Source organism: Balaenoptera ricei, chromosome 7 (assembly GCF_028023285.1).
Source record: "Balaenoptera ricei isolate mBalRic1 chromosome 7, mBalRic1.hap2, whole genome shotgun sequence".
Classification (NCBI taxonomy): domain Eukaryota; kingdom Metazoa; phylum Chordata; class Mammalia; order Artiodactyla; family Balaenopteridae; genus Balaenoptera; species Balaenoptera ricei.
Window position 1 is genome coordinate 120,728,032 of NC_082645.1, and position 25,795 is coordinate 120,753,826.

Here is a 25,795-nt window from a genome sequence, read left to right on the forward strand (position 1 = left end):
AACAGTCACACGCTGACGACTTCCAGACCCCAAACCCATTACGGGCAGGCCTCGGAGGCAGGTTCAGGTCCAAACAACACAATAAAGCAAGTCACGTGAATTTCTGGCTTCCCAGCGCGTATAAAAGTTATGTTTATGCTATACTGTAGTCTGTTAGGTGTGCAGTAGCATTATGTCTGAAAAAACCACTGTGCACACTTATCGCAAACCTTCCGTCGGTGAGAAGCACAGCATGCACACAGCGCGATGAAACGAGGGCGACCACCCACCTAGCACCTCCTCTGGGGAATAATGATCATCTCGAACTTGCCATGGCCAATGAAAAATTCTCAATCTTTCCTGGAAACCTGTACCTCTGCACCTTCCCAAAGTCTGCCAGTTCCAACTCCAGAGTTCTAGTTCCGGAGGCCAGAAACCTAGAAATCAGCTTCCTTTTCTCACTTCCCGATACAAAAGTTCAATAGCCTCTGTCGGTTCTATCCACAACCTGACCACCGTCCAAAATGCCTACAAGGACCACCCTGGTCCCAGCTGACGTACCTCTCAGCCCATATGCCGTTACCAGCCTCCTAGCTAATCTCCCTGCTTCTGCCTGCGCCCCTACTCAATCCATCCTTTAATCAGAAACCAGAACGTTCCCACTACCAAGTGCATCACACAAATCCTTCTTCTTCCCCGTATCCTGCAGAGGACAAGCCAGAGCCCTCACACCAGCCCGGGGGGCCTCCGCAACCTCTTACTGCTTTGTCCCTGCCCACCCTCCCTCCCCCCGCCTCCACGCTCCAGCCACAGTGGCCTCCTTCCTGCGTCTTTGATGTCCCAGCGGCTGAGCTTCGCCGCTGCCTCGGTTCTCCTCCCCGTGTGGCCACCTCCCCCAGCATCCCCACCCACTGCCCTCACCCCCTGCAGCCTCTGCTCAGCCATCAGCTTCTCAGTGAGGCCTTCTTGGACCACGACCAAGACTTTAAATCCAACTCCTCCAGCTCACAACAGCTCGGCCCTGCCCTCTTCTGGGAATTTAATTTTCTCCACAGCACTTGCCACCGTCACTTAACGAACTCTTTGCTTCACCTTTTGTTTATTTTCTGTTTCCTCCCACTCTGATGTAAGTGCCTGGGAGGTCAGGGATTCTTCTCCGGGTCACGCGCTGCTTTGTTCCCAGGGCCCAGGACAGGTCTGGCGCCTAGTACGCACTCGATAAATATTTAGTGGAATAAATAACTGAACTAATGAACAAACGGAGTAAATGCATGAAAGAACAAGATGAAAGCACCTGACGCCTGAAGAACCTGAAATGAGCAGAGGCGGCTACTCAAGTCATCCGAGGGCACCTTGCCCATCAGGTCACAGCTGCGTATCAAGTGCACTGCCACTTACATTAAAAAATGCAATGCCTTTTTTTATTACATAAATTCATTTTAAAAGGAAACTTTATATCAGTAATACAAGAGAAAAGCCAGTACCACTCAACACAAACAGTAGCAAGCATAGGAAAAACTACCAAAACAAAGCCACGTCCCTAAATCCCACTCACATGTGGGTGAGTGCACAATCTCTGAACCCGCCGCCGGTTGCTTCCTTGCTTAAAAGTGAGATCACAGACCGTGACAGAGGCGTTAAAGACACATTATCAGTAAATCACTACTCTGGTGTAATCAGGGGAATTTACAAGTTAAAAGGGCAATTTATTTATCTGTTTCCCAATTCTCTGTGTACCACCTCCGAGCCCCCAGGGCCCGTATAAGGACTAAGGGACACCACCAGTGAGACGAGGGGCGTCGCAGGGCTGAGATGAGGGAGGAGGCTCCGCAGGAGCCAGGGCACCCACCCTGCAGGGCCGGATTCATCAGAGGTCACGGAAGGGCTGCAGGCATGGGACAGACTCTGCCGCTTTGGCATTTCAGCTCAGGCGCTTCTGCGTTGCAGAGGAGGGCTGCAGGGAGAGACCCGACGCGGAGGAGGCCAGACAGGAAGCTGCAGGACACATTTAAGCAGGACGACGGAGGCCGGCACAAGGCAGTAGCCCTGAGGACAGGACAAAGCCGCCTGCCTGTGAGACGGCCTCGTCAAGGCCCGGTGGGTCACTACGTGTAGGTGGGGACAGTTACCGGGGGCGGGTCTCCCGGCTTCGGCACCAGCGGCAGCGAGGAGCCCTCTCAACCTCCGGCCTGCCAGCTCCGCTCAGAGAGAGAAAGAGACACCACGCACGCACTCACACACCCGCAAACATCAGCAAGAACGAAACGCGCCAAAGTACTAACTGTAGGTACCTCCGAGAGATACCTTCACAGTTTTATGTACTTCCCCAAATGTCTACATTTAATAAAACCACTTCCAAGGCCACCAAAAGAACTTACTTAAAAGAAAATGCCAAGTATCTCAGGTAAGAAAGAGAGCAACGGGGTATCCCTGGACATTCGATCAGCGCAGCTGCAAGCAATGTGCAAGCATCAAAGCAGAGAATCACAGTCATGCAAAAATATCTAACTAAGATTTCAACTCACCTAAGTACTGACTGCTCAGCTTGAAGTTCTGATCTAAGTACAATCATTTCACGCCTTTGCCGATAACCAAACACAACCACCACTGACGGGGAAACGGGGCAGGTTCTCACGACCCCACTGAGGCCACGATTCTCAGAGGAGGCGCTCACTCACCGGCCAGGTTCCAAGGCAGAACTTGCAATGTTCTCTAAAGTTCACCATTCACCATGCTGCAAACAGGTAATTCACTAAAAAGCTACGGAAACTAGAAAGAAGCCCAACAAACACTCGGCCCCGCCCAGCTCCCGCCTCACTCCTGCCCCTCGCCCTCCCGAGGGCTCCCGACAACCCGAGGACCTTCTGCAGAAACACACACCTTCCCTCCTTATGGAGGATGTACCGTGAAGGGGAAGGCGACGCCAGAAGTGAAATCTGACATGAAAGGACGTAGAGGAAAGCTGAGGAAGAGAGAAGGTTCCCACGTCAAGACAACACGCTGACCCGGAAGGCTGCCCGCGGCACACACGGCCCAGAGGGGCAGCGCCCTGCGAGCGGCCCTGCCTTCCGAGGACCTGCGTCAATACACTGATGAAGGGGGAAAGGAGAACTACCGCAGTGAAAACGGAGCTCTCTCGCTAAAACACACAAACAGAAAGCATTCTTCAGAGACGTGACTTTGTGCCAGTCGTCTGAGAGCCGGCACTCGAGGGCCTCACCTCCGTGAACTCATGGAAGACCCGGTCACTCTGGTGAGCGCCGATGGTGATCTCTGGGAGATAGACAGGGATGGTTGTGTAATTCAGCACCTCCAACTTGTTCTGAACCCTAGAAGATAAGGCAGATATAGTCACACTAAACATCAAAGTGAATATAATAAAATAAGCTATCAGGCTGATTTTTTAAAACGTCCATATTAAAAAATTCATCCATGCATTCCCGAGCAGTCATCTCAGAAGCCAAACCTTCCCCCAAAGACCATCTGGGCTGTGGGAGCTGCTCTTCTGAAACCACTTCCAGAGCTGGAGATGGGGTCTTTCAAGAGTCTCATGGCCACAGGTGACTCCCTTTGGGGACGGACACAGTTTTGAAAAATAAAAAAGGAGCCGCAGTGTGCTTTAAACATAGGACTACCAGGAATACAAAGCTAAACACAAACACCACATGTCACAGTGCCGCGCGCGTGGTCTGCTCTCATGAAAAATGTGCACATTTAATGACTCTTGGGGGAAAGAGAGATGAGCAACTCTCCTGCATCTCCACCCCCCCAACTCGCCGCCCCGCGCGATGCCCACGCCGCCTGGGGGGCCGATTCCAGGAGCGGAGGCTGATGAGGCCTCCGTGGAACCGGACGGCGGGGCTGGGGTGAACGGCCCCGCAGGACGGCCTGCTGCACCCCTGCTTATAAACGTCTGCTTCCCTGCTTTTCTTGGCACGGGGAAACACACAGGAGAGGACACACTCCTTGCTTCACCATTTTATTTTGAATGCTAAAATATTTATACTTTGTTATAACTTGCTTATTTTAAATTAAATTTAGTCTGAATATAACCACTACACTTGACGATAAAAAGCATTTTGAGTGCTTTTAGGAAAAAATGTTAAAATAAAGTTTCCTTTCTTAAGGGCTCAAAACAAAGAAAATGATTATTTTAAATGGCCCCTTTCCCATTAATGACTTATAATGGCAGAATATGTTTCTGTCTGTAATGGCCCAAACGGAAGCTCTTTAAATGGATCTGGCTCTCAGCCGCGTTGTGAGGACACGCCCAGGCCTGTCCCCTGCACCCTGGGCAGACTCGGCCGCAGTCAGAGCCGCCTGGCCCCAGCCCAAGCCCGGGACGCTCGGCCCTCTCCCATAGAGGACCAGAGCACTGAGAACCTGCGACAGGGTGGGTGTGACTGAACAGGAGGCACAGGCACATCCCAGGGCCACCGTAAACACTGTGTCTGTGTCACTCGTATGACAACTAGTAACCCAATAACTAAACATCGCTCCAAGCAAGCACTGCTGCGACATCCTGCATATGGCTATAACGTACATGCTCAAACATGAGAATTTTTTCTCAGTTTTAACCGTAAGTAGGTTATAGAATACCTTTCGTCAGCATGTATCAATAAAGTAAAGTACATATTTATTTTTAACACAAATAGAATTATTCTATACTTACTACAGCAAGTATAATTTTTAAAGTGATCTCATCATAAACAATTTCAACTAAAAATGAAGTTTATATTTTTAAATGTTAATAAATATCAAAGTGGGGTATGATTTGATTTTCTCTGTGGTTTGAAAAACCTAAAACCACCCTGAGGAACTGGAAAGCACAGACTGGCCCAAGGGCTTGTGTGTAATATACACAGCAACAGCGCCATCTATGCGTAATTTGGCAGAATTACAGTTTACACACAACCCGCCCCCCCCTTTCAAAATGGGTGTATCTTTGAACAAACATCTTCAAACTGCTTTTGAAGATTAAAAAAATAATCTACAGTGACTGTTCTACCACTTACTCAAACTTGGATAAACTGCTCCTTCACTTTCTGACTACCAGCTTAAACGATGACCAAGAAGAGCCCGTGTGTCCCGTGTCCAGTAAACCCCAAATCTCAGCCTCCAAAAACTATGGACACATTCCAGATTGAAGATAAGGGAGGAACGAAGACAACAGGAAGCCTTTTATGACTCAGGAGCAAGCAGCGGTGAAAGGAAACATTCTGTTCACAGAGCACTTAGTTTAATTAAGAAGATTCCAAACCCGAGCACACGCTCTTCACATCACAGGCCAAAGAGCCCCCGTAAGAAGACAGAGCGCCCTACAGTGTGGTCCACAAAACGAAGCGCTCTGCCACATAATTCCAAAACAAAAGGGTGAGGCCAAGAAGAGAAAGAAAAAAAAAAATAGTAAACTATGACTTATGACTCCAACTGTTTCCCAATTAACAGAATGCTTATACTTTCTCCTAAAACATGTCCAAAGCATATTCTTTAGTTTCTCCTGAATTGCAAAGTTCTGCTTGAAACCCTATACTTCTGATACCAAACTCATACCCTGCAGTTTTTGTAGCACTGGAATTTCCTGTTAGAAAGCCATCCTCCAGGAGTCTTAGAAACACAAGTCGCAGTGATGAAGCAGCAAGGGCGAGAGGGGAGCCCAGGCTCTGGAGGGCGGGAGGAAGGTGGGCGCAGTGGAGGCCTGACTGGTAACAAGTCTCCAGCACGAGGATGAAACCACCAGGGCGGCACCGGTCAGTTATGGATTAAGGATACGAACACAAAATGCCATCAAGGTTGGGAAATAAGCACTCACACGCACATAATTATACACCACACACGTTCGGAGATGGTACAAAAATGTCCTAAACCAATAATTTGGTCAGGTTCTAGACAAAATGAGAATAACTGGTAAATGGCATGTTTACCATAATTATCTTAGAAAATGATCATAATTTTCACTTGAGTCTCCCAAATTAAGAAATGGTACTTAAATGAAAATAAACACAATTACCATTGTAAACCATTATGAAATATCCTTGGGAGGCAGAGGAGCAAAAAACTGGGAGAAGGAAAGAACAATACCATTTATTTCAAAAATAATTAAAACAATTGAATGCTGTAATTTGTAAACTGTGAGGGAATGACAGGCTCCCTCTCCACGCTCTGATATCAACATAACCGAATAACTAATAAGATTATGATCTTAAGACGTGAACTTTGGACATGGTCTAGCATCTAACTAATACACATTCCAGAGTACCTTTAGAAATTACACTGTACTTACTACCCGTGGAAGGAGTGGAAAAGTCATCCCACATTGCCCAGTCTCAGCAAGATGTCAGGGTGCCAGGACAGTCACCTTTTTGTATGTTTTTCACGTACTCTGCCCCGCAGTAGCTAATACTAACAAGAATCACATATAAATCCACATAAAACAACAGCCGGAAAAGTTAAGAGAAGGTCAAGTAGAAAAGAAGGTGAACAGAGCGAGGCTTAGGAGAATGCTCAGATCTTTGGGTAATTACCGGGCAGAGGGGGAGGTAACGGATTCAGGAGATGTCTGTATCCTGATGGAAGAGGGAGAACCAGATGATTAGGACTCTGAATTATTTCTAGGAAATGAAACTTGGGTTTATGCCTAAACCAAGATGTGCCACTGAAGGATTCTGAGTAAAGAAAGAACAGGGTCACTGTGACATTTTATGAAAATTAACCTGGCGGGCATAGGCACAGGGGGCAGGTGGGATGAAGAAATAACTAACCAAGGAGCGGAGATCAAACCCCAAAGAAGAAGAGTCACCGGAGACCAGCACGACCCTGAGGGCGGGACCCAGGGGAAGGTGAGGGGGCAGTAGGGAAAAGGAGGGTTCAAGCAGATGACCCCAGGGGAGGAAGCAACGACCCCACCCGGACTCCAGCCGAGGCCGAGATGGGAGGGAGGGCACAACGGAGACCGCAGGAGGGCGCGGCGAGCTGCGGGCTGCGTGGCCCGCCACGGCTCCAGGACCTCCGCGGGGCAGTGCTCTTGGAGGCCCGGTCCCCCACCTGCAAGAGGACGGGAGCCTCCACCAGGCGGAGTGCTGTGGACTCAGGAAACGTTTCGCAGACACGGTGTCGACGTGACGGTGTGCCTGTGATCGGGCTGACACCGCGGGCTCTCAGCAGAGGGAGAACAGCGCGCAGCAGTGCAGGCAGACCGCATCTCGCGTGCTCTGCTCTACCGCACTGTGCGGACGCTGCGTCTCTTACAAGCTGGAGGTACGTGGCAACCCTGCGTTGTCAGATGGTGGTTACCATTTTTTAGCAATGAAGTTTTTTTTTTTTTTTTAAATTGGTCGAGTGATGTTCTATTTTTTTAAAGGGTGTTGGATTTTTTTTTTTTAATTTTTTATTTTATTTTATTTTATTTATTTATTTATGGCTGTGCTGGGTCTTCGTTTCTGTGCGAGGGCTCTCTCTAATTGCGGCAAGCGGGGGCCACTCTTCATCGCGCTGCGCGGGCCTCTCACTGTCGCGGCCTCTCTCGCTGCAGAGCACAGGCTCCAGACGCGCAGGCTCAGCAATTGTGGCTCACGGGCCCAGCCGCTCCGCGGCATGTGGGATCCTCCCAGACCAGGGCTCGAACCCGTGTCCCCTGCACCGGCAGGCAGACTCTCAACCACTGCGCCACCAGGGAAGCCCAGCAATGAAGTATTTTTTAATTAAGGTATGTACATTTTTTTAGACATAATGCTACTGCACACCTAATAGACTACGGTTTGTTGTAAACATAACTTTTATATGCGCTGGGAAACCAAAAAGTTCATGTGACTTGCTTTACTGTGAGACTTGCTTTACTGTGGTGGTCTGGAACCAACCTGCGTTATCTCTCAAGTCTGCCTGTAAAGATTTTTTTTTCTAAACAAGGTTCAGAACGAAATAGTACATAATATCATTTAGGTAAATTTACAAACACATATACATATGTAAGTATCTGACAAAAAACAAAGTCAACCACTAAGCTTTAAAAAACAAAGAGGGACTCCAGGTTCAGCTCCAACAAGGAAATAGCCTGGAAACCATCTCTCTAGTCCATACAACAAAGGAAGCTGAGAAAAATGAAAATCAATTGCTTGTCCTGGAATAACAGTAACAACAACATATGGGTGATTAGAGCACACAGAGAGTGGAATGAATGACAGCAACGCCATAAGGGATGGAGGGAAGAATCTGCCCCAGCCGTGAAGTGGTATCGCCACCTGAAAGCAGGCAGATGTGAACTGGAAACTACAACAACGGTAACAAATTTTTACAGAGTACAACAGATGTGCTAAGAGAAAAGATAAAATGGAATCATACAGAATGCCCAATTAAAACCAGAAAAGGTAGAAAAAAGGGGCAGGGGAAGAAAACAAAGAACAAATGCAACAAATAGAAAATGATAACAAACATGGTAAAAATTAATCCAAATATATCAACAGCCACTTTAAATGTGAACTATCCAAATATACCAATTAAAAGATGGAGACTGACAGAGTTGATTAAAAAAATAAGACCAACTATATGCCGTCTATAAGAAACCCACCTGAAATCAATCCAAAGACTCAGGCTAAAAGTAAAGGGATGGAAAAAGATACACCATTCCTAGACTAAGTGAAAGCTGGAACAGATACATTAATTTCAGACAAAGCAGACTTCAGAACAAGAAAAAGATCAGGAATAAAGAGGGGCACTGTGTAAGGATAAAGAGATCAGCTGTCCAAGAAGACTTAACAATCCTAAACACGTATGCAACTTACAGAGCACCAAAATACAACGAGGCAAAAACGAGTAAAACTCAAAGGAGAAACAGACAAATCTGCCACTGTAGTTAAAGATTTCAACACTCTCCTTCAGGAACGGACAGATCCAGCAAACAGAAAAGCAGCAAGGACACGGATGACCTGAACGTCAGCACCAATCAGCGCGATCTCACTGACATTCGCAGAACACGCATTTGACGACAGCAGAGTACACACTCTTCTCACGCTCAGCCAGAACACTATTCAAGACAGAAAACATTGCTGACCATATGAAACGTCTTAACAAAGGTAAAAGAGCAGAAAATCATACAAAGTATGTTCTAAGACCACTATGGAATTAAACTAGAGGGAAATTTATAGCATCGAATGCATATATTAGAAAAGAAGAAAGTTCCAAAATCAATCATCTAAGCTTCTACCTTAGGAAACTAGAAAGAAGAGCAATTGAAGCCTAAAGGAAACAGGTTAAAAAAAGTAGCAATAAAAATTGGAGTCGATGTCAATGAAACTGAAAGTAAGAAAACAACAGAGAAAATCAATAAAACAAAGAGCTGGTGCTTTAAAAAGATCAATAAACATGAAGAAAAAATTCACAAAGGACAAATAAATAGCCAATAAAAATACACCTGTTTGAAGTTCAGTGTTTATGAAATGCAAAAATAAAGCAAATGCTTTTCTTTGATATCAAAATCACAAGTTTTTGTTTGCTTCTTGTTTTAACTATTCTGTCTTAATAAGGGCTTTCAGAAGACCAGTTCAAGTGTGCAAGCTGGTACACATCTTCTGGAGAACAATTTCACAACATACCAATAGTAGCAAAATGTGTTCATATAATCTGACCCGGTAATTCCACTTTTATACCTTAAGAAAGTAACCTGAAATGGAACAAAAATAAGTACACTATGCTCATTACTGTTATTACGATTATGAAGAAATGGAAATAACCCAAAAGACTGATATTAAAGAAACTGTAAATGGATTATGCCTGTATCTCAGAGGTCAACAACTTTTTCTGTAAAGGGCCAGATAGCAAATATTTCAGCCTGAGAGGGCTACGTACAGCTTCATATATGTACTTTTTCCTACAGCCTCTTAAAAAGGTAAGGACAGTTCTTAGCAGTTGAGGCCTGGGTGGGCCCACAGACCATGGTTTGCCAACCCCTGACTGGCATCAGTCAATGGGTTTATGCAGCATGAGCAGCCATTAAAACATCGAGTTTTAAACGTTTAACAAGATAGGGACAGGCTCATATTAGAAGTTACAATACAAAGACACAAGGCAAGGTAATTTTTATTTAGAAATATGTGAACACACCAACACTTTACAAAAGGCTGGAAGAGCCTGCATTAAACTCTGACACCGGCTCCTGTGGTGGCAGAACCGTAGGTGATCTGGCTCCGCCCTGGACTTCGGCTTCCTAACTCTCTTCTACGAGTGGCTGTGACTCTGGCCTCCAGCCCTCTTGACCCCAGTCTCTTTTCAGTGCTCCTCCCCAGGTTAAACTCTTCATCATCACACTCACTCTCAGCTCTCCTGCCCTCGCTCACACCCACTGGGCAAACCCCGACCTCGTTCGCACGCAGAGCTCTGCCTCACCCCCACTGTACCTCCACGACCATGTTCCCCCATCCCCAGCCGCCGCCCACAGCTCCTTCCCCGACCGGTGCTCCCCACGGGCCTGGGCAGCGTTCTGGACCCTCTCCTCCCTCCTCAAACCTGCAGCACGGCACCTCCCGCCCTCAAGGCCGCTCTGGGCTGATGACCCGTCTCTCACTTCACCATGAAGACAGAAGCCAGCTGAAGAGAAGCTCCAGGCGCGCGTGGCTCACACCCACCTCCCTAAGCCCCACCCTGTCCCCGGCCACCAGTGCACCAGCCCACGCCCTCCTCCGGGGCCTCTCCTGTCCTCTCGGCATCCATACCCCCAGCCCAGCCACAGGACCTCTCTCATTGGTACAAAACATGCGATTTCTTCCACCTTAAAACACACAACAAAAACCGTGAAAAATGAATAAAATTTTAAGTCTTAGTTTTAACAACTAAATCAATAGGTTCAAAAGGAAAAATTATTCGCTTTCAAGCACAGGATATGGAAAACTAATGGCAGTCCATTTTCCATACATGCTCATATTAGGATGCGTCCAAGTGGAAAAAAACAAGTGCGTTCGCTATTGAGAGAAAAGCTGACCTAGCAAAGTGCCCTGCGCCGCGGAAGGCCAGCGGACCAGCTCCGCGGCGCTCACCCGCTGGGCTGACTGCAGAGCGGTCACCCAGGCAGAAGGCCACGCGAGGGTCACACCGACGTCTGTTCCCCAACACTGACCCAGCCCCGCCGCCGCCTGAGCCCGGTGCCAGCAGCGCAGGCCGACGCGAGCCTCCGCCCGGCCCCGCCCCGGGGCGCAACGGGGCTCGGCTCCCCGGGTCCCTCCAGCACAGGGGCGGTCACCTATGCTCACGGCAAAGTGACGTTTCCTGGGTCGGAGCTGACTTCTCTGCCTGGAACGCTTCTGCAGAAGCACAGCTCGCAGGCCTACAGAACTTGCCCAGTGCTGCGAGCAGAGCAGGCCTGCACCGCCGTCTCCCTGGGCTGGAGCACCAAGCCCCACACACCAGGGACAGCGTGACCACGGTGAGCACCTGCCTCCTTGCTGGGAGGCTGGGACCCGAGTAGGTACTAAAGCAGAGGGCGCTGTGGGACCAGCACCCAGCACAAGTTCTGCGCACCGAGTGTCTAATGGGCTTTCTGGGCAAAATACTGCCCACGTGTTACTGCATCTCTCATGAACAAAGTAGCTCACTCAGCATGTCCCCTTCTGCCGTGGCCTCCCCTCCGTGGCCTCCCCCACCTCCACGTTCACCACGGCCTCCCCCACCTCCACGTTCACCACGGCCTCCCTGGCTCCAGCCACAGCGGCTCCTGTCTCAGGACCTCTCCACCCGCTGGCATCCCTGCCCCGCGCTCACCCGAGACACTGCGGGGCCCAGTCCTCGCACACTCGGGGCTCCTCAGAAGAGAGGCCTCCAAGCCTTCCCCAGAGCGCCCTCTGTCACTCACCCCAGCCACCCGCTGCCCCATTCCTCAGGGTTACCTTTCTCCCCGGCCTTTCGCACCCATGTGGCTCTACTGACTCAGTGACAGCAGGACTTTTATTTGACACTATATTCCCTAAATCTGGAACACTGCCTGGCACAGGGTGCAAGCAAAATATTTGTTGAATTAATAATGTCAATCAATCAATTCATTGTCAGATCAGAGAAACCCAGAGCCTGTTTGGAAGGGAATAGGAAATATGCCTCAGTATCTGGCAGCCTGCAACACAGTTACTCCAAAATTCTGTAAGTTCCTACAGCAGGCAACGCGCCACACTGGTACCAGCCCCACCCCATTCCGGCAACGCCCAGCTCTGGCAGACTCACCGCATCCTCAGACTGTGGAAAGTGCGGTCGTCCTGGTCCAGCCACGGGCCTTTCTCGTACTTCAGATACTCAATATCCTCGATCACCTGGACAGAGGAATTTAATGAGACAACATTCAGTGCATGACAAACCACAAATACCTGGCAGGGAGAATCGCACCGTGAAAGTCAAAAAGAAAGGAAGTTGGGCAGACAGCCTTCTGTGAAGTGGGGGCCGAGTGACGACGCCCAGTGTGGGCACCTGGCCCAGCTGACACCGGGGTGCTGTGGAAACCACCTGGCAGGCTGGGAGAAAAGGAGCAGGTGCAGAAGAATCAAGATGAGGGAGGAAAATCAGCATCCCTCACAGACTCCCCATTTCCTCCCATGTAACTTTATTCCAGAAGGCAAGATTCAGCCACTCAAAACAACAACAGGACAAGACAATAAATGCACTTCCTAGAGAGCTCCAATAATCCAAGTTCCTCAGCCCCAAAGCCTGCGGTCTGTACAGCCTGACCTCCCAGCGGGGTAGCCTTTCCAGATGCATTCTCCCCCAAAACACACCAAACTTGGGGACCTCTCTTTAGCTTTCAAGAATTGGAGCACATTCAGTTATGAACACAAATAATAACCCAGTCTCAGAGAAAATGTATTACTCTTCTGCCCAGGCACATGCCATGGAAACAGTCTGTCAAAGGAATAAAAATTACCTAAAGACAAACAAAAATCAACATCGCAGAAAAAGAAGGCTGGAAGGAAATGAAATGCAACTCAATTGGTCCAAGTAGAAAGAACCAAGCCTAGAAGAACTGCCAGGGCTGGGCCCAGAGCCGGACTTGACTGCGGGTCTCCCGTCCTGGAGCAGAGAGGCCTATCCCCTCCCCCTCTCTCCCCCTCTCTCCCCAAAAGCCAGGAGGCAGCTGAGGGCTGTGCTGTCATTCAAGCAGCCGACCGCTTTGCAAAGCTTTCTGTCTGCTGTCTGTCTGCTGTCACCACCTACACTCCAACCCCAGGTCATAAAACCTGCATTTTCTTCTAGATTTTTTACACCTTTTGTTTTGTGTTTTTAGTAATTTATGCTTAATACATAACATAAAATACGGGCCTTTCTTCTTTAACCTAACGGATGGTCATTTGCCTCAATACCGTTTAAGAAATAATCTATTTTCCTCTACTTTGTTTTTTATCATCCTTTAAGGCACTGACTTTTCCAAGCTAAAGTCACAAACGCACATGAGCACACGTGTGCACCTGTTTCTGGACGCTGTTCTGTTCCATTAAGCTATTTATTAATCCTTGTATTAATACCACAGTGCCTTAATTAACATACTTCTGTAATATGTTTTCATACTTGGGCAGGAAAATGTTATTCTTTCTCAGAACTTTTGGTTATCGCTCACTAAGTTCTCCTGAGAGTCGCAGAGGCTGCCCTGACTTTCACAAACGCACCCACGAGTGTGGGGAAAGCCGGCGTCTTTACACAGCTGGCTGCTGAACAACATGCCCCACGCGGTCAAAAGCCCGAGTGCAACTTGCAGGCGGCCCTCCTCGTGCATGGATAGTGGTCCCTGCACATCCGCGGTGCCCTGTAGCACCAGGGTGCTTATTACTGAAAATTGAAGACTGTGCAGTGCTGTAGGATTTACTACTGAAAAAAATCCATGTATGAGCGGACACGCACGGTTCAAACCCATGTAGTTCAAGGGTCAACAGTCTTAATAAGTCTTTCCTGTTAACTAATCCAACTTTCAATTTTACCAGCTGTTTAACAAAAATGTTAGTGCAGATAACCTAAGGTTCTTTGTACCTTCACCATTCCATAATTTTAAGATTCTAGAAGCTGAATAATTTAAAAGAAAATCAAAATCTCATGACCAGGGGAATGTGAAGGGTTGGCTCAGTACTTCTTTTAGATTATAAAACACAGACTCCTCTAAGACCAGTAGGAGCTGAACTCATTACCTGATTTGTAAAAACCTTATACATGAATTAAATTTAAGAATAATTATAAATTTTTCAGCTGTTTTCTTACCTTTTCTGCATCTTGAGCTTCCCTTGCACTGTACTGTAAAACCTCGCATTTTTCACTGTAAGAGAAAACAAGATGACATTCATGTAAATTTTCCGCGTGGACGTTACTGTACAAATGAATACATGACATCAAGGCTCCCACTCTAAATATCAACACTCTACACTCTATGAACTGGCTCACAGGGCATGACCAGCTAAGGAGGGAAAGTCAGAAGCAGGGACATGCTCGAGGCTGGACGGTGACGGCTGCAGGTCTGTTTCCTGACTCCCCCTCTGACTGGACCGCCCCCCACTGCATGGGCGGGAGGCCAGCGTCTACAGGGGGCAGGGACACGAGTCATCTCTGCTGCCGCACAAACCATCTCCAGCTGCAGCACTCGCTACAGGAAGGTACAGGGGAGCCCGGGCCTGAGTGGGACGGACGCACAGAGAGCAGCTAAGTGGTGTTTGGGGGGTGGGGGTCGCGGAGCCAGAGGGGGGACGGGAGGGACACGTTACTTGAGCTGCTGGAATTTCGGAGACAAATGCAACCCTCAAAGTAACCTGTTTCAACCAAACTACGCAACAGGACAGCAGCAACGCGGTTCCCTTCGTCCAGGTCCCTAGTCTGGACACTGAAAAGTCACGCTGGGTCCCAAAAAGGGGGACAGTGGCGTGAGCTTCCTGCACTTCTGCCCATGTCCTCACCACATCTACTGCTGTCTGGAGACCTGGCTGCCCACCAGGCGAAGCCTGCAGCCCGCCTCCTAGTCAGTGTGGCCCTGCCTCCGCCACCGCCTCCAGACCAACCCGGGGGACGCTTCGGAGAGGCCCGCTGGAGAGCCTGTCTCTGCGGAAATGTTCGACCCCCCCCCTGCGCCCGCTTCCAGGAGGGTACAGCAGAAAGGCGAGGCTGGACCACCGCTCCCGTGAACTGGGGGCATCTTCTCATTCAGGCGTCTTTACACCAGAGTGCCCCCTACTGACGGGAGCTGCATCCACACCAGGGTCAACGCTCCAAGAACACACGGCCCCGCCCCACCCGTGCATGTGCCCACATCCAGCTTCTACGATACGAACTACTGGAAGCAGGGCTCCACCCAACCTTCCTGCAAAGCGGTTCCAGGCGGGCAGCCCGGCGCCTGTGCAGTGTCGGGCGGCAGCGCACAGGACGGCCCGTGACGCCGTCATGAACAGCGTGGAGCTTCCTCTTTCCAGGTGCATAAACGCATCACCTCAAGATACACGTGTTCTGAAGTCACAGTCCCGCGCTCCATGTGTCGTGTGAGAAGCAAACAAACATCAACAAAAAGCCCCTCTTCCTTATTTCCTCTGGTTTGCTCACTGCTTATCAAAGTAGAAGCCAGCGTTCGGGCCTGCGGGGCCCGACTGGGGGTGAGTCTGCCAGGAGAGAGACGGACACAGAAGGACAGCAGCGCCGCCTCTCGGGGTGGAGGCCTGACTCCATGGCCCAAGGTTCGGCTCCACACACAGGGCCAGACCCTTGGCTGCACTTTCCCCTTTCAGGTGGCTGAGGCTGGGGACAAAGAGAGAAAGAAGCCAACCTGGGAATCTGGGAAGTCCACACGGCAGAAACAGAGGTCCGTTTCACAACGCACAGTAGGCCTAACGCTCCCGAGCGACTCTGACCTAACTAAGCCCGTGGCACTTAAAAACATCCAGACTCAGCCCAACCTGCGAAGATGCCCGAGAAGCCTCTCCCTCCAAAGTGCGATCTGCTTCTTAGGTGAGGGGCCCTGACACGAGGAACCAGCAGAGGCCGCAAAGGCCCCGGTGTAAACCACCGGCGCACCTCACGTCCTCAGGGGCGCCTCCCAACGAGGGCCCCGCACACCACAACGCAGGAAGCTCACCCCACCCGCGAGGTTTCTCAGAATGAGGTGCAGGTAATGACGCTGCCGAGAAAGCTGCCGTTCCAAGCCCGGGAATCAGCTGGAAGGCACAACATCTGCGCTGTTACGGTGACACCACCAAGCTCCCCAGACTGACCCCGGCGGGGTGACCCAGCATGCGGCACCACCGTCCAGCGGAGACCGAGAGCCAGTAAAAACCCACCCTTAGGAAATACCAGTCCATCATCAGCGAGCCACGGCTTCCAAACCGTGCGGCGACCCGCAAGGCCCGCACCCGACCACCGAGGCAGGGATGTGAAAACAGAGCTGAACGTCTGACCGTCTGCCCTGATCGGTGAGGGTGTGAAAAACCGTTCACTCCACGCTGGGATTCAGCAGTCACCAGAGGGCAACGTGCTGGCCTGGGTTCAGCAGCTGAGGAGGAAGCTGTCTGATCTCCAGCACGACGGAGAGCGGCCCCTCGGGAGCGCTGAACCTTGGAGATGCCAGGAGCTGACTCCCAACGCAGCTCAAGGACGCAGCGCCCAATGAAGCAATGGATACTTAGAATCATTGCTAAGCCTTTCATGATCAGGAAGCCCTGAGGGTACGTTCTGGAAAATAACTGCCAGGTACAAGGAAAATCCCAGCCGTCTGCAAGTTCAATGTGGCCTTTACTCTCCTGATGCTGCAGCTCAAAGTCCTGGGTGAGAACTTGCCGGCAGCCTTGTCTCGGTGGTGGTTTCGTAGCCAGAAGATCTCCAAGAGGAATCTTTGCAACTGAAATCCTAGGGTCAACTATCTCTGTTTATTCTCATAGCTCTATATGTTCCCCTTGACAAGATTTACAAAACTGACTTTTTTCCTGCACTTCTGGCCTTGAAAATAGAGCAGTACGACCTACAGCCCGCCCTGTTGTTTCCACTGCCTATGAGAGAAAAGCTTATCACAAGCAAGCAGAGATACTATAAGCCTCAACGCTCACAGCTAAAAAAATTACGTTCCAATTTAAAATCAAACTTATCTTCCAAAACTGCTAGACATTACTTTGTGTTTATTCACAATTTTATAGTTACTTTGAAATTTTAAACAACAAGAGCATAATATTTTAAGGTATCAAAAGAGGCTTACATTTTTTAAAAATCTGAAAAATACTACTAGAGACCTTCAGTAACAGCATTATTCAAACATCCTAATTTTAGTTGGACTTGAGTGACAGTAGAAAATGACCCCTTCCACATGACACACACGTGGACCACAGAATGACCATCTAGAGAGAGTGGATGAAACCACGAATCCCTCGGTGCTTTCAATAAAGAAAGAAGGAGGGAGAGAAGAAACCAAATGGGAAAAAGGTCTGGTGGTGTTTTCATTTAACCCAGACCCCACTTAAGAACATCATTCAAAAGTATGTACAGGGGCTTCCCTGGTGGCACAGTGGTTGAGAGTCTGCCTGCCAATGCAGGGGACACGCGTTTGAGCCCTGGTCTGGGAGGATTCCACATGCCGCGGAGCGACTAGGCCCGTGAGCCACAATTACTGAGCCTGCGCGTCTGGAGCCTGTGCTCCGCAACAAGAGAGGCCGCGATAGTGAGAGGCCCGCACACCGCGATGAAGAGTGGTCCCCACTTGCCGCAACTAGAGAAAGGCCTCACACAGAAACGAAGACCCAACACAGCCATAAATAAATAAATAAAATTTTAAAAAAAAAGTATGTACAGACGTGGCTGACCTTTCCCCAATTTTGTAGCGACTCACTGAGCACCTCCAGGCAAGCCTTCCAGGTGATGAACATGACCGTTCAGCTGCCACCTAGAGTGAATACATGAGTTCCCTAACCCTAAAACCTGTCACAGAATACAGCTGCAGCTCACTTCCAGCATCAAAATATTCTAAAAACACAACAAAAAAATGTCTTGGCAAAATAAGCAAATCAAAAAACACAAATCAACCCCAAACCTACTAACTCAAACTGAAATATCTGCTGTCATTGTTGCTTATAAATGTCAGACTAAAACTCCCCAGACGACATCCACTGAAATCAACAAGAGTGCGCCCCTGGGCTGGTGGGGCCTAAGGAACTGCACGTGTGGAGTTCTGTCGGATAAATCCTTGCGACTTCCCTGGTGGCCCAGTGGTTAAGACCTCCTCTACCAATGCAGGGGGTGCAGGTTTGACTCCTGGTCAGGGAGCTAAGGTCCCACATGCCTCGAGGCCAAAAAACCAAAACATAAAACAGAAGCAATACTGTAACAAATTTAATAAAGACTTTAAAAATGGTCCACATCAAAAACATCTAAAAAAATTAAATTAAATTAAATTAAATCAATCAATCTATCCACCGTGCCCTGGGCTCACCTCATCTCGGGAAGGAAGGTCCTCTTATAGGCATTCTCGATGTCCTGAAGGTAGGCGGAGGTGATCTTCATCTCATGTGGCTAAATAAAAGCAGAGACGTGTGATACGTTTGGACTTTTCTTTTTCCCGTGCTTATGGAAAACGTGAGACAATCAACGAACAGCTTTCCTAGAACGAGTCAGGCTGGGCGCTCTAGGAACCATGGGGTGATGGGAGGGGCTTCGGTACTGGTTAGAACCGTTCTCATTCTGCCGCAGAGAGCACGGAAGCTTGCCCAGGTGAACGTACGGCATGACCTTTCTTTCACAGACTCTAAGAGGTGGACTTAGAACAGGAACAGGAAGAACCCCCTTTACAGTTACGGCCCCCGCCTCCCGTCTGGGCCGTGCCCGAGTGCGGGCGACGCAAGATGACACACCGCACAAGGGGACTGGCCCACTCCCCCCACCGACCCACAGTACCCGCCTCCGTTGACAACTCTCTGCCCACCCCGCTTTTCTACCACTCACCCCCACCTCTCCCGCTTTTTCCATCTCCACTTCCCTTTCATAAGACATTTGCCAATTTCAGAAACGTAAAACTCCAATTATGAGTGGCAAGTTTCCATACTGAAAACATCTCACGGTTTAGCAACGCTAAAGGCTAAGTTATCTGTCACCCTGTTTGATTTTCTTCATGGCATTTGCCTTTATTTCCCGTACTTCTTATTTATTTCCTTGTTTACTATTAGTCTCCCCACTAGAATATAAGAACACACATCTATTAATGACATAATGTTCCTTTGATAAAATGTCTCCTTTACTTAAACACAGTGGTAATTTTAGCTGGTGACAGTATTCATCGAATACTGGAAAAATAAAAATGTTCACAGCTCTAAGTTGTTCCTCAAGATGGTTTCTAAAATATTGCTATCCAGATATCAAAAGAGTTATCTAGAGAATTCTAAGTATATATCTTCATATTTCTCAATAAACGTCACTCTAATAAGCAAAAGTGTTCAAAATTATTCCACTGAATGATAATACTTTTGACTTGTAGTTCCCTCCTTCCGCCGCTCGATGGAATATTCTCCAAAGTCTACATTACACATCACACTTAGGAGTAAACTCTTATACAGGTGCAGACTGGTAATCAACAGGGAGACACGGGTGTCACGTGTGTTCACTGCCAAATGAGCGAGGAGGGTGACCCACAGCCTCTTTCAGTTGCAGCGAAGACGCCCGGAGCGTCTCTGCCACCCTGGCAAGGACCTGCCATCAGAGAGGCACTCACGGAGCACCCACGGGACTCCCAGCGCTGAGGACGGGCCCTGGGACGACAGATATACAGGCAAGCCTACCTTTTCATCACAATGTCAAAAAGAGCATTTCCTCCCAGGAAAAAATACTCTAAGTAGGAGGGATCTTTCCAAATAAGAACTAGTCAAAAGGGCAAAGACGGGCCTTGTTAACCTGCATCCTGCATCACGCCTGCAGAGCCAACTTCAAATCGCAGGGTTTCGAGGCACCTGACTGTCTCAACGCCCCTAAGAGTAAATGAACGTGTGTGGAGATCATCGCTCTACCGTTTTAGGGTCACTGAGTAGGAAAAAGAGGAAGACAGGCCCGACATATGGGAGTGGTAAACCGAAAGGGTATTAGAAATTATTTTCAACTTGTAGGAAACAACAGGGCATGAAAAGCCCGTTAGAAAACAAAAAGGGAAGTCCTGTCAGGAGATGCACCCATCCTCAGAGTGGTTCAGGTGACCCAGGGCCAGGGGACAATGGCAGGATGGCACCAGGGACGGAGAGCACTGGAGGAGAGCTGTGAGTGACCGGGGCCTCCTTCAGTCGTCCATCGCACAAGTGCCCGCTCTCCTGGGGGGACCCATGTGCGTGCCCCCGTCCCTGTAGGGGCCATCAGGAACTCACAGCACCCCACTATAAGTATCGGTGTGAAGCACTGATCTATTTTAAACGTAACGAGGACACCTAAAGAGACAGTGGTCTCGGACTTAAAGGCTGAGTTACGTTTCCCTTCTTCTGGATCCGGCTCTGGATCTCGGGAACGGGCACGTCGACGTAGATGACCACGTGAGGGGGCAGGTACTCGCAAATGGTGACCTTCTTCACCTCGTTGTAGTGGTCCACACCTGGCACGAGAGAGGCACCATCTGTCAGCCGACGGTCCACGGACAGCCCTCAGATGCACACTTCTCTTCAAATAAGAGGGCAAAGGTACATGCGGTTCTCAGAGCCACGTGTCAACCTGCGAACCACGTAACAGTCACGGCCGTTACCGCCGGCTGCACACGCGTGAGGCTGGCACACGGTGACCGCAGCACTCACAGCCACCCTGCAGGGCGGTGCTTCTCATGTCTACAGACCAAAAGAGTCAGGCCAGAGAAACGAGGCAACTTATACCAACAGTGGGATTTAAGTCCCAGCCTAAGAGCTTTCTAAAGGCCAGATCTGAAGTGTGCCTGGCCACATGTGAGGGTGCACCTTTACCTCTTCTCAGCCCGCTGCCCCTCCAGGTCCTCCTCGCTGGTGGCCCCATCGGCCCAGTTGGGTCCACCCTTCCTCTCCCCCAGAGCTGACCAGCCGGCTTGTCAATGCACGCCCCGTGCCCAGGTCCACCCAGTCCAGCAGGCTGCTCCACTGCCCGCCACGGGCCTCCCTCCCGCGGTGCTCCCTCCAACCCCGACTTCCTCCCAAGGGTCTCCTTTTCCTTCACTTGCCTTCCCCGAACGCACCCTTCAGATAAACAAATTCAAACCGAACCACATGCCTCCCGGACCTAAAACCCCTCAGGGGCTGCGCAGTACTTTCAGGAGAAACCTAAGCACCCCGGCCAAGGTGCCCGGCCTGCCCCTCCGCCAGCACCGCCCCCTCCAGGCCGCGCCAGCCCCTGCTGCCCACAGAGCTCCTGTGGCGGCACCACCAACGGCTCGGCCAGGGCTCACTCCTCAGGGACGCTGCCCCCGACACCCCGTCTCCCGACTGGTCAGACGCTCTCGACACGCTCCCTCCGCACCCGGGGACCACGTCGCACAGCCAGCAAGCGCGCTCGCTGCAACCACGCATCTAGGCTGCTTTCCCACCCCTGCCCCCAGGATGGCGGGGGCCTGGTCTCACCGATCCTCACATCCCTCTCACCTAAGGCAGAGCCCGGCACACAGCGCGCACCCCGGCAAGGCTGGCTGGCTGGCCCTGAGGCTGTCCGAGTGTCTGCGTGACTCAGCGCCTGGCTCAGAAGCACGGGCTCCGGCTGCTCTCCGCACAGGCACCAGGACTGTGCAGACAGCAGGATGGGCCCGCAGACCAAGGGCGGCCCCCTCGCCGGTCAGCCTTGGCTGGCTTCGGTCTCCCCATTCAGGAACTGACCGCTCGTACTCTGCGCTCCAGGTCTAGCCGCCTGCTGGATCCAGGCGACCAAGCTCGCCGTGAACATGCCCACAGGCTGAACGACCACACGGCCTTTCCACAGCCCTATCCGGCACACGCCTAGCTCCAGACACCCCGGCCCCAACCGGACGGGCTCCCTCGCTCCTCGTGGCCAGGCTACTTTAGCCAGGAGCCTTTATTCTTGTCACTGGCCACTTGCCAGACTTTCAACAATCCCCCAACCCAGTGCTAGTGTCCCTAAAAGCACTAGACCAGCACGTGCAGGAGAGAAGGGAAGGACGAGAATGCTGCAGTCACAGGGGCCAGCAAAGAGGAGTGAGGGAGGCACGGGAACAGGACCGCTCCGTGAAGCTAGCCACAGGTCACAGAGCCACGTAGCTGTGCCACAAGGTGGCTGGAGAGCCAGGGAAGTTTCCTGGGAGGCTGTGTGGAGACTCGGCTTAAGCTATGCGTTCAGGATCCTGGACACCACTGTGCTTTCACAGGGAGAGACGAATTTAGGAAGGAAAGAGGGTGGAAGGAACTGGTTTTTCCTGTGGAATGGCATTACTCATCTATTTAACACTTGTTCACAAAACGCATACTAACTGCAGGGTGAGTCTAGCAGGGCCTTTACCAGGTTACCCCACGTGCCCGGGAAGGCCAGCCTGCCGGCCGGACTCACACTGCTTCCGGATGAAGCCTTGTCGGTACATCGCCTCCAAGAAGACAAAGTCACTGTAGATGGAGCGTTCCAACACCACACCTTGCCCTGTTTAAAAACATGGAAACAAAACTCAAAACTCAGGGCTTCCCTCGTGGCGCAGTGGTTGAGAGTCTGCCTGCCAATGCAGGGGATACGGGTTCGAGCCCTGGTCTGGGAAGATCCCACATGCCGCGGAGCAACTAGGCCCATGGGCCACAACTACTGAGCCTGCACGTCTGGAGCCTGTGCCCTGCAACAAGAGAGGCCGTGACAGTGGGGGGCCCTCGCACCGCGATGAACAGTGGCCCCGCTTGCCGCAACTAGAGAAAGCCCTCGCACGAAACGAAGACCCAACACAGCCAAAAATAAATAAATAAATAAATAAATAAAATCCTTCCCTCTACTTTAAAAAAAAAAAAAAATCAAAACTCAGATAGTAATTAAAGCAATGAAAACTAGCCCCTTCATTTTAGAAAGGGAAAAGATTATTTACAATTCCATTTCCAAACCAAATATTTTCAAAAGAACATACACGCACTTCTAAGTGCGAAATCATTTTCAAAACTACAATACTTTTTTGGTTTTGGCGATACAATGTTCTGTTTCATTCTTTCAGCCCTGACGAAAGCATCCGGCTACTAGAGAAAGGGATTTCGTTTTTGAACCATAGGTCCTGCCCCGCAATCCACCCCCCGCCGATGTCCACTGCAACCCCGCCCCCATCCCAGCTGCTCAGTAAGACGCCAGGGCGTCCACCCCACGCCCACCACCACGGATCTCAGAGCATCCATGATCTTATTGGAAAGCCAGAGCTTGCCTCATCAAATACCCTTTAAAAAAAGTTCTAATGAGCGGCAATCTAAAACGACTGCATTTCAGAAAAGGGTTCAAGTGCAGCACATGCCCGACAGCTACCCGACCACAGATACTGCACCTGTGCTCAGCACGTGCTCCAAGGCGTCCGCGTACTGCAGGAGGCGACTGGCGTACAACCAGGACTGCAGGCGGTAGCTGTTGCCGTCGTTACTTTTCGGGTCATCGTAGAACCTCTCCAAACTGCAGTTGCTGCTGAGCTGTATGTCCAGGGGCTTCCCATCCCCGGTGGTGCTGGCTGCGTAGTGGATCCCCGCCTCGGGAAAGTGCTTCCGGCCTGAGGAGAGGAACAACCGGACAAACGTGCTATGAGCACGGCGCGTCCCACCAGCGAGCGGCCGAGGTGCACCTGCCACCATCGCTGAGGCCGGTCGGCGAAGGCCTGGGGCAAGTCGCCCTGACACCTGTGTTCCTGGTGCGCGAACGGGAGCACACGAGACACGGACGACGACAAGCCTGAAGCACGCGCGTAAGGGCAGCATGAAGCCCCAGGGCTGCAAGGCAGCATTTCCCACTGTGGCGTCGCACGGACTCCTGCTGAGCAGAGCTGCCCCCGAGCGTGGGGGCCCGCTGCACGCAACTGGGCTTCGGCTTGTCAAATACCAGAGAAAGGCACGGGGACGACACGGGCTCCAGAGTCGGGAAACGGGGTGCACGCCTGGCCCGACGCTAAGCAGCCTGTGACCCAGCTTCTTACTCAGGTTGCCCGTCCGTAAGTGAGAGCAGAATGTCAGCTCTGTTTCACGGGCTGTTACACAGTTCAAATGAGACTGCTCCTGGGAAAGTGCTCTGCTTACATGGTCAAGATAAAGTCCCAATTCAAACTGACAACCAGCACGGACTTCTAAAATTTTCCAACTCTGAAAGACTAACAACAGCTTTTTCAGTAAATATTTCAAAAGTGTAAAATACCTACCTTAGGCGCAATTCTACCTACTCAATATTAAAGTAAAATCCAACTCAGATAAGTAACTGTACATCTGAGAAAATCGTGTTACTCTGCAGGACACAAGTTCATACCTAGCTTCTCTGCTATTTCTTTTGCAAGCTCGCCTTTCCCCGAACATATGTTGCCATCTACAGTTATCACTTTGCTCTTTTCTGTCAGCTTTTTGGTCGTTCTTTCACCAAGCAGGTATGCCAGCGGGCCGTACTGCAGCTTGCACTGGACACTTGTATGAATTCCTCCCTGAAAAACACACATCATACAACAGCACAACGTAAGCATTCTGGTCACCGCAGGCATCAGCAGCTATTAGGTAAATATAAATGCCAAGAAGACCCTTGGTGACAAAACAGCCAACATCGACATCTGTATAACCTATTCGTTGAATTACTGCCTCTCAGCCCCACCCCCAACGTAAGTTCGCAAAGGCAGGGGATTGCCTGTTTTGATCACTGCTAAATCCTCAGGGCCTGGAACAGGACACACTTACCACGTTCAGTAAAAATTGGATGGATGGATGGGTGGATGGATGGATGGATGGATGGATGGATGACAGAAAGGCAGGGGGGAGGGGGAGGGGGAGACAGGGCGGAAGGGGATAAAGAACATTTCTCTAGTGCAGGCTCCTGTCCTGAGCTCGGGAACGGGTTAGCTCATGCCTTTAAACAGCTCCTGATGTCCTAGATGTCCTGAAAGTACCTGAAAGCTAACAGACCTAAAACTGAAATTCAGCATCCACACCCCAAACCCCAATCTGCTCCCCTCACAAGCTCCCCATCCACCATCCACCAAGCAGAACAAAGACAAGAGTCACCTTTGATACCCTCCTCCTTCCTCCAACTCCATAATCACTCACAAAACCCTATTGATCCTAATCTTAAGTCTCTCTGGCCAGCGGCCCCTCCCTCCCCCCACCCCCCCACCCCCCCCCCCCCCGGTGCACCGATTCTGCGGACATCCTCACATCTCTCGTCTGCAACGCAAATGCCTGCTCCATCTCCTGTCTCCAGTGTCCCAATCTACTCTCCACACTAAAACTCAAACAACCCCTATCCCTGAAAAACAAAACAAAAAAACCCCACCGATCAGCCAGGGGAGGAGCTGGAATGACCCATGCAGTACTGGATTAGAGCTACAGACGTCAGTATGAATGCATGTTTAGTTGACTGCAGATGCAGAGAGTCACACAGAGAAATACTTACAGATATGGGTATACACACAGGTTAGTATAGTACATTTCCTTGCTCTGTCTGCTGAGAGGATCTAGAAGCAACAACACTCCAAGATCAATTACATGGAGTACCTAGGTCTTGGTTTCTAATGTCATTCTCCAGTAAAAGGCACAAGGGCTCCTCAGAGAAACGGCTGATTCTATCACTACCATCTTGCCGGGCCAGGTAGTAAGGAAGTGCTCCAACACACACCATGAGGGGCAGGTTACAGGGATACAGGAGCCACCTGAAAGAGCTCCCAATGGCCACAGCTGGAACAGTCTGAGTAACAAAGTAGAGCTTACTGAATTTT

General features: G+C 50.3%; 1 protein-coding gene across 3 annotated transcripts in view; it reads right to left on the reverse strand.

The window, feature by feature from the left end:
* The window catches only part of NDUFA10 (NADH:ubiquinone oxidoreductase subunit A10), a 49,852-nt gene that overhangs the window by 21,530 nt on the left and 2,527 nt on the right, over positions 1–25,795 (reverse strand). Inside the window, exons 2-11 of one of the 3 annotated variants that reach the window (XM_059929098.1) lie at positions 24,346–24,514; positions 23,387–23,602; positions 22,432–22,518; positions 20,391–20,512; positions 18,380–18,459; positions 14,191–14,245; positions 12,178–12,263; positions 3,200–3,308; positions 2,884–2,941; positions 2,691–2,713 (exon numbers count right to left, since the gene is read on the reverse strand). In XM_059929098.1, coding sequence (XP_059785081.1) covers positions 2,706–2,713; positions 2,884–2,941; positions 3,200–3,308; positions 12,178–12,263; positions 14,191–14,245; positions 18,380–18,459; positions 20,391–20,512; positions 22,432–22,518; positions 23,387–23,602; positions 24,346–24,514 — 990 coding nt within the window. In that variant the 3' untranslated portion in view covers positions 2,691–2,705. Of the gene's footprint in view, positions 1–2,690; positions 2,714–2,859; positions 2,942–3,199; positions 3,309–12,177; positions 12,264–14,190; positions 14,246–18,379; positions 18,460–20,390; positions 20,513–22,431; positions 22,519–23,386; positions 23,603–24,345; positions 24,515–25,795 lie in introns of those variants that run through there. The other 2 variants (XM_059929096.1, XM_059929097.1) reach the window with 2 other exon arrangements.